This window comes from Salmo salar, chromosome ssa14, assembly GCF_905237065.1.
Source record: "Salmo salar chromosome ssa14, Ssal_v3.1, whole genome shotgun sequence".
Lineage (NCBI taxonomy): Eukaryota > Metazoa > Chordata > Actinopteri > Salmoniformes > Salmonidae > Salmo > Salmo salar.
Genome location: NC_059455.1, coordinates 10,558,829 through 10,566,515, shown reverse-complemented (window position 1 = coordinate 10,566,515; position 7,687 = coordinate 10,558,829). Strand labels below are relative to the sequence as shown.

At 41.2% G+C, this 7,687-nt stretch overlaps 1 protein-coding gene across 1 annotated transcript; it reads right to left on the bottom strand.

Annotated features, from left to right (window-relative positions):
* Window positions 1–1,917: 1,917 nt before the first annotated feature.
* On the bottom strand, window positions 1,918–7,687 carry LOC106568757 (Krueppel-like factor 9). Its single transcript, XM_014139389.2, has 2 exons — window positions 6,884–7,687; window positions 1,918–5,252 (listed from the first exon to the last, which is right to left on the bottom strand). The coding sequence occupies exons 1-2, from the start codon at window positions 7,359–7,361 to the stop codon at window positions 4,999–5,001; spliced, it is 732 nt and encodes a 243-aa protein (XP_013994864.1). The 5' UTR covers window positions 7,362–7,687; the 3' UTR covers window positions 1,918–4,998.

Genomic DNA, 7,687 nt, shown 5'->3' with positions numbered 1-7,687 from the left:
TACTCCACCTCTTATTTCTTCCTCCTCCTCGTCCTCCTCTAATTGTTTTCACCCCTCTTACTCTCTGTCCAATATTGGCCTCCATTGTTGTCCAAACCTTATGTTTACCTGTGGCTTATTTATAGTGTTCAACCTCTGATTTGTGAGTGAACTCATTATCTAAAAGTGTTTTCACATGTGTGTCAATGTGGAAAGGCAATTGGCGAAATAGTGTAGCAATGTCGAGACCAATGTTTACAGTTTTGCTAGAGGTGTGTTATTAAATTGCAAACTGAGAGTAAAGCAGTGAGTTGCGTTTACAGTTTTGAAAAACGTGTGTTATAAAATTACCCACGCAGAGAACGTGCATTCAGTTTGGCACACTTGGTAAATGCATTGGCTACAAGTGTTAATGGTTTCAGAGATAGTGCTTCAAGAATCACTGTTAGTGTTTAAGCATTCAGAAAAGAATGTAATTGGCTGATCTCTCAGAGCATCACCATCTAGCGCGACCTCCCCCATACATTGTGGACTTCAAAGCGCAAGTGATTTAAACGAGGAAGTGAATTTGGAAAATCTGAAAGTAGGTTTACGCATCTTAGAAATAGTTCACACAAATAAACATGATATGCCCGAACTCAGAATCAAATTGCGCTTCCCCAAAATAATATATTGTGAAGTCTCATCTAATGCAACTGTTGCCGGCTCGATCCCTCTCCATTTCCACTCGCTTCCATAGCCAAAGTCAGATTCCACAGCCACAAAGTCAAAATTGGCTTTGTCAAAAGTTCCAAACAGTCCCACATTGTTACCAGGCTCTATGCCCCCGGCAATTTGAGCCTGACGACAAGGTTAAGGTCACAAACAATCATCCCGAAATGTATTGTGTAACTCATTGAAGTTACTTATAGATGGTCCTGAGCAATTAGTGCTTTTTGAGGTCGGTGCGATTATTAAAAAAGAATTACGATTTTCGATGATTTTTTTTGAAACATTAAATGCATCATGTGGGTTGAATGCTGTAACAACACAGAATAAAACAATTCATAAATGTCCCATGATGGTAGTGACTGCCCATGACTGCTTATCACTTTAATAAAATATTTCAGTTGTGTATATTACATTTGTTTTATTTGATGACTATTATTTAATTCCAAGTCATCTCAAAAACACTATTTTAGTAGTTCTTCGGAGTAAATAAGGCATACTTTTATGACGGCTGAATACCAATATCTTACGAAGCAACTGCTCTCTATGCATCTCCTCAACACAGACCGGACATGTAGCCGTGCAGTGGATTATGGTCAATGTAGTTAATTATCACATGTGCTGTTCTAAACTATGTCCACATTGGCCTGTTGGAAACTACAACTCCCTACTACATTGCACAGTACAGGCATGATCTGATATTTTTCGAGAAACCGCAGTGCAATGTGCGCATTGCGCTCACAGAAACGAACAAAGAAATGGAATACTAATAATTGAACCAATGTTCACAAATTAGTTGTTTACAAAACGAAAAATAACTTACATTTCGGTTAATCGCTCGGCATTACTTACATGATTTGGACAAAGCGTAAACAATGCTAATATAGGTACCATTGATTTGCATTGGATTGTGCCACAGATGCAAATAAATTAGCACTGGCCAAGTAAACAACCAAGTAAACGTTCATATCATACTTTGTCTATGGGTTTCTTACCCTGTAAGCAGTCTAATGTAATATTGTCATTTGGGTGAATTATCCATTTAAAAAAAGGGATTGATCAAATGTTCCTTACTTTAAAAACCATCTCAGACAACCTTCCCTTTAATGTTCACATATACACTTAATTGTCAATATTGTTAAGTATAACTGAACATTTAAATACAGTTTCAAGTTAATAGTATCTGTTAAGTCACCTATTAAGAAGAACATGACCCACACGACCAAAACATTCAACTTAAGGTTCGTATTTATTATTTTAAAAAAGCACTGGCAGTTTTGTATCAAGCAAACAATGGAACCAAATTATTAGCATTGTTCCATATCACCAAAATAATGAGCTATGAAGAAAAAAAATCATTAAACCACACAAATGATAAGTCATAATAAATTAATCAGCGAAATAATAGAAACACATGCTTACACTTGGGTGTTACTGAGGAAATATGGAAGTTCCAGCGCTCAATTCTTAGAAGACACCTGAGAGTATAAATATCAGAGAGCAATGTCGCGGCTGTATTCAATTATTTCCACAGTTCCTCTCATCGACGTAAAGCAAAGCTGTAATAAGAAGTTTCTTAAATAATGACATGAATAATGTAGCTTAAAAATAAAAAAAATTATAATATTGGTTTTGTATGCACAATGCAGCTGCGCCTATTATTTTGTATTAGTGTACGGTGGGAAACAATAGGCATTGTTTGCACTAGGGTGTTCAGCGAAGTGAATTAAATAGTTTGAGATATGGTTGTGTGTCCCCCAAAGCCAGTTAAAGTGGTTTGTCAAATCTCTATCGATTAATTGGTAACTTTAATCTGAAGGGCATCTACATCAGGACTTCATAACCCATACATTACACATTTGTAAGCGGTTAATGAGCATTTAATAAATGCCTATGTTAAAACGGCAAATAGTGACATAACAGATATCAACTTGTGGTTGTTGACGTTAAGAGTTGATGAAATGTATGGGTTACGGGCGTGTTATGAAGTAGGTTACAGAATTCATCTATTAACACACCTAAACGCAGTAGGTCCAAATTTAAATCTTCAATATTGTGCAGGGTGGTGATACATAACAGCACATTTGTATAAGACGCGTGCCAAAACTGATGATCAGCACTACTGAACACCCAGGGGCGAGTAAAAATACTATGAAAAACAAAAAGTGTTAAAGCACAGTCAAAAACTCTGTACACACAGCATACATGAGAACATAGACAAGACAAACTAAAGAGACCTTTTCTCTGGCGGAGCATAGTTTTCAATTGAAGAACAGAAGTTGTTCAAACCTAAGGCTCGATTGGCTTTAGAAGCATTCTGATCCGACTACTTTCCAAGGGAAGACAAATATTACACAAAACAAAACTGTGAGGTAAGTTATTGTTACTCTTTGTGAAGTAAGTCGGCATTTTGACGAGGCAGACTTGCTTAGTCACCATGTCAGAAAATGAAACATAAACATTTGGAAAATGATGAGATCCATGGAGACATTCACAATTCATTCGAAAACATTGTAAAAGTATTTGCTAAGCAATATTGTGCCTTTTGAAGTTATATAGTCCATGTTTGTTTTGAGATAACTGCCAGCAGTTACCAACAGCTGTCAGATTGTGAAAATGTGTACAAATGGCAAAAAGCGCTTCAACTAAAAAGTTGAATACATCCCATTACAATAGAATGAACGGTGTTCAAATAATGCGGCAAAAAAATGAACAATTAAAGTCAGTCTGTTTAGTGGAGACGTGAGAGAAGGAAGACATCGGGGGGGGGACTCTGTGAGGAGGTGCCTTAGTCATGCAATTCAATCTTCCTGTGGAAGAAATGACAGTTTTGACAAGGCTACGAGAGCAGAGTACAGTGTTATTGTGTCTGAGAAAAGCCAGATATATAGAATCAAGTCATAATGATGAGAGAGAAGGACCTGAATGACCAGAAAATAAACAAAACAAAAAGACATGTAATAACCCCAATCTATCCTTTGTAGCACCTCCTAAAGCACTCGGACAAATGTGGCTTACTAACCATTGGTTATAATAAATATAATGAGATAACTTGTATCTTTATCAAATTCCACAGTGTTCAATTGTAGAAGCATATTAATACAGTGAATACCTATCACATAAATTAGCCAAGTAGCGTTCAAAATACGTGTAAGAAAAAAAGTGTCATATTGCATCTGTGTATTTGTAATGTGTCGACGAGTCGGAGTAAACCTGTAGAATTGATTCAGACTGTAAACATGGTTCAAAAAAAGAAAAGAGAGAAGAAAAAAAAGGATGAAATTGTTTAAGGCTTTCTGAGTTTCCTGAAGTGTTGTTCACTGAGACAATAAAGTAAGAATGTCCATTTGCTGGACAGACAGTGGAAATAGTAGAAAGTGTCTTTCTATAACAAAACGGAAATAGAGACAGACACTAACTCTCTTACACACTCGCAAGCAGCGCTATCCTATCCAAGCGTATACTCCGTCACCCCTAATATAAGGACTACAATTCATCACAAGTATTACTTCCTCTAATAGAATTTAAGGATATTCTCTACAATAGAAGCTTAAAGCATTTGCGTCAATATCCTACATAATACGACGTGTATCATGTGTCAACATTTCATGGATGGTAATAAAAAAAAAAAGTGTAAAAGTTGATCTAGAACTAATAAGGATGGCCTGCAAACTGCTAGTCTTGAGCGGTTTAAACCATTCATCATCAGTACTATGAAAGTGAAGCTGGCCTGCAAATTTAAATGATAATAATGCAGTAAATACAATATTGCAAAAAACATGACATACCTAAGCCAGCTAAATTCATTTCAACGACAAACAAACCCATACGACAAAAACACATGGAATGTGCAACCTCTAAAACTGTGGATATGGGATCAGCAAAGCTTCTCCCCTTATACTCGACCTCTGCCTTGCTACGCCTCTAGCTAAATATCACTAAAATGGCGCTAACAGAAAAGGGAAACGGGCACAGTAAAAAAAGTGTGTAGCGCCATCTCTTTAAAATAAGCAGAGAAAGGAGGAAAACATTTGGCTGCTGCGTGCTGAGACTGCGGACTGAAGACATTGAGAATTCCCTGCATGCGTGATTTTTCAGGGAAAGGGTTGGAGAGAATTGAGGTTGTGTTGAGCATTGAGAGTAGTGTCGCCTTCGCCCGTCGAGGTGGGTGGTGGTGAATGCGCCCCCCATCCAGGTCCTGTTTGTGGTGAGTGGTGGACAGGCTGGGGCCTGGCTCGTGGATCTGATTGCCCTGTGACCCTTGCTGATCCCAGCCCTAGATGTGGGAGTGAACCCACTGACCCCTCCACACTACTGGCCCATGGCGGGGCTGGACACCCCCGGGCCCCCGGAGGACGAGCTCTTACGGCCCAGCATGGACGGCTGGAAGTCGGGGTGGCGGCGGGCGTGCTTGATGAGGTGGTCGCTTCGCATGAAGCGCTTGTCGCACAGCGGGCACAGGAAGCGCTTCTCGCCCGTGTGGGTGCGCATGTGGCGAGCCAGCTCGTCGGAGCGGGCAAATTTCTTCTCACAGTCGGACCAGGTGCAGGGAAAGGGTCGTTCACCTGGTGAAGGTAGACAGAAAGAGTCTAGGTCTACACCAAACTTTTGAATTCAAATACTGAGCCCAGTCAGACTGGGGGTCAAGCATTGCCCTGCTTATGCCAATCACTAACACAAGCCATTAAGTTAGAAATACATATAGCGGTTGGTAGTAAGGTCAATTCTTGGGAGACCCTTATATACCCATCAATTTAGTTTAAAAAAAAGTTTACAATATTATCAGCACCATTTTTTTAATGCAAGGAAATCAACCTATTTTGAAAAGAAAAACTTGAATCTATCTGGTCATGGTTCATATGGGTAGTGAAGAGTGACATTTAGAAAAGTGAATGCAAAATGTAGACTGCAATAGATATTGACACTCACATGGTAGGCTACCTCCAACATATGGTGGGCGGCCCTAGAAGAGGCCTCCCTCGACACCTCCACATGTCTCCTAGGAAAGGCTCTAACTGGGCTCAGACATGTGAAACCTTCAAAGGGCTGCCTTGTTTCGAAAGTGATTAACTTGACACAAAAGTTGTGAAATACCTTTGAATTATCCACATTAAAAAAGTGTGCAAAGTGTGAAAATGTTAATTTAAAGCAGGCATTCCCAAACTACCATTTTCCACAAATGGGTAATAGCCAGGCTAATAACCTACAGTAAAATGGTTTGAGGAGGGGTGAGGACACTTTACGTTGACTATTAACGTTATATAAGATGATAACCTCAATGTGAAATCTGTAAGGCTATTTCGTGGCCCTTGAACAGTGCCTTAATCGAGTAATAGGAGTCAAACGAGGGGGTGCCAGGGGCTATATTCAAGACCGCAAAGCGGACCAGCGTTTTGCAACACGCCCAACTCGTCTGTGCTAGGCGGGATCCCCCCCCCAAAAAAACTCCCGTTTTGGGGGCGTTCCCTGACGACTTATTCTATTCAGTACGGTTCCCTCTTCTAATCCATCTGCGCCTGTTCATGTCACTGACCCTGAACCTCAAGACTGCGCGGACACCTGATGCATGTACACAAAGTAACAGCGCTAAACATACACATTTGACGTGGGAAAAACGATGACAGACGTGGATGATTTCAACAAAGAACACTGTGTTTTTTCTACAAAAGACCTGAACTCTCACCTAATGGCCACATTGATGCGAAGTGGGGATTAAACGATTTGGCAGCTCAAGCTAAAAGAACCGCGGTGCCTGCGCAAACGCCCCCGAACGCAACGTTTTTTCCTCTCGAACTCACTCGTCGTATGCAAATCGAGCCTAGATGTAACATGTTCGTCACTAGTCACTATGCTTTTTCGTCCAGCCCCATTCTTTTGTTCCTTTACTTCTTTGTTATGAGCCCTCTGGTTTGGGAGTTTTTCCCCTCTTTCGGGGAGTATTGTACAAACTCGCGGGTAAACGACAACCACCCCAATGTACAGTATATCCCCGTGAAGAAAAAACACCTTTCTTCAGGAGACCAACAAAAAAAAAGGATATTTGTAGAGAGGAGAGTGACACAAAAAGGAGGAGTGTTTACTGAGTATGGCCAAACTAGAAGTTCTGGAACAACTTGGATAATAAAGGGTTGTTTGTTCAGATTACATGCCAAAAACGTTTTTTTTTTTACAGTTAGAGCTAGCTACATAATTGTACCTGTATGGGTTCTGATATGGGCTTTCAGATGAGACGATTTCCCATAAACTCTGTCACAGCCGTCGAAAGTGCACTGGTGTCGTTTTACTGGGGACCGAGGCGCTCCTCCTCCCCACTGTTGCTGAGTGGCATTGTACTGTCCAGGAATTGGAGTAGCAGAGGGGGTCATGGTAGGGGTAGTTGAGTCAGACAACGTGGTGTAGCCGCTCTCCCCACACGAGGAGTTGCTGCTTTCCGAGTAGGCCGACATGGGCCGGAACTTGCTGTGGAGGTCCGTGAGGATCCCGGCCACCTTCATCATGTTGGCCCCCTCGAGTCTCATTGTCTCACGCACCTCCCTGTCCTCGTTCGACCCTTCAGGCTCCCCAGGAAGAAGGGCCTGGGCTGCAACTGGGGTGGGTCGGTGTAGGACGGGACCGCTAGATATCGACACCAGACATTCGGCGGCGAAGTAATCGGAATAGTCCATCATCGACATAATGTTTTACCTTTGACTTTAGCAAGTCCTTTATCTTGTAAAATTCCGTCTTGTTTTCAGTCGTTTTCGAAGCGGACGAGCCAGAGATGTCGACCTCGTTTTAGCAGACTAACTCGTTGGACCGACCTTTCTAGCTATCCCCAAACCGTCAAAAAGTCTGAGAAGTATGCTCGAAAACATCCAATTATATCAAACAAAATAATAATATATACTGCCAAAACTTGCCCGTGCCTTCAGCCTACATGCGTACTTTACATCGTCCGACGGTTCATTGTGTCTGCCTCTGAAAAGCCGGTCAAACCTACGCCCCCCTGTACAGAGCACCA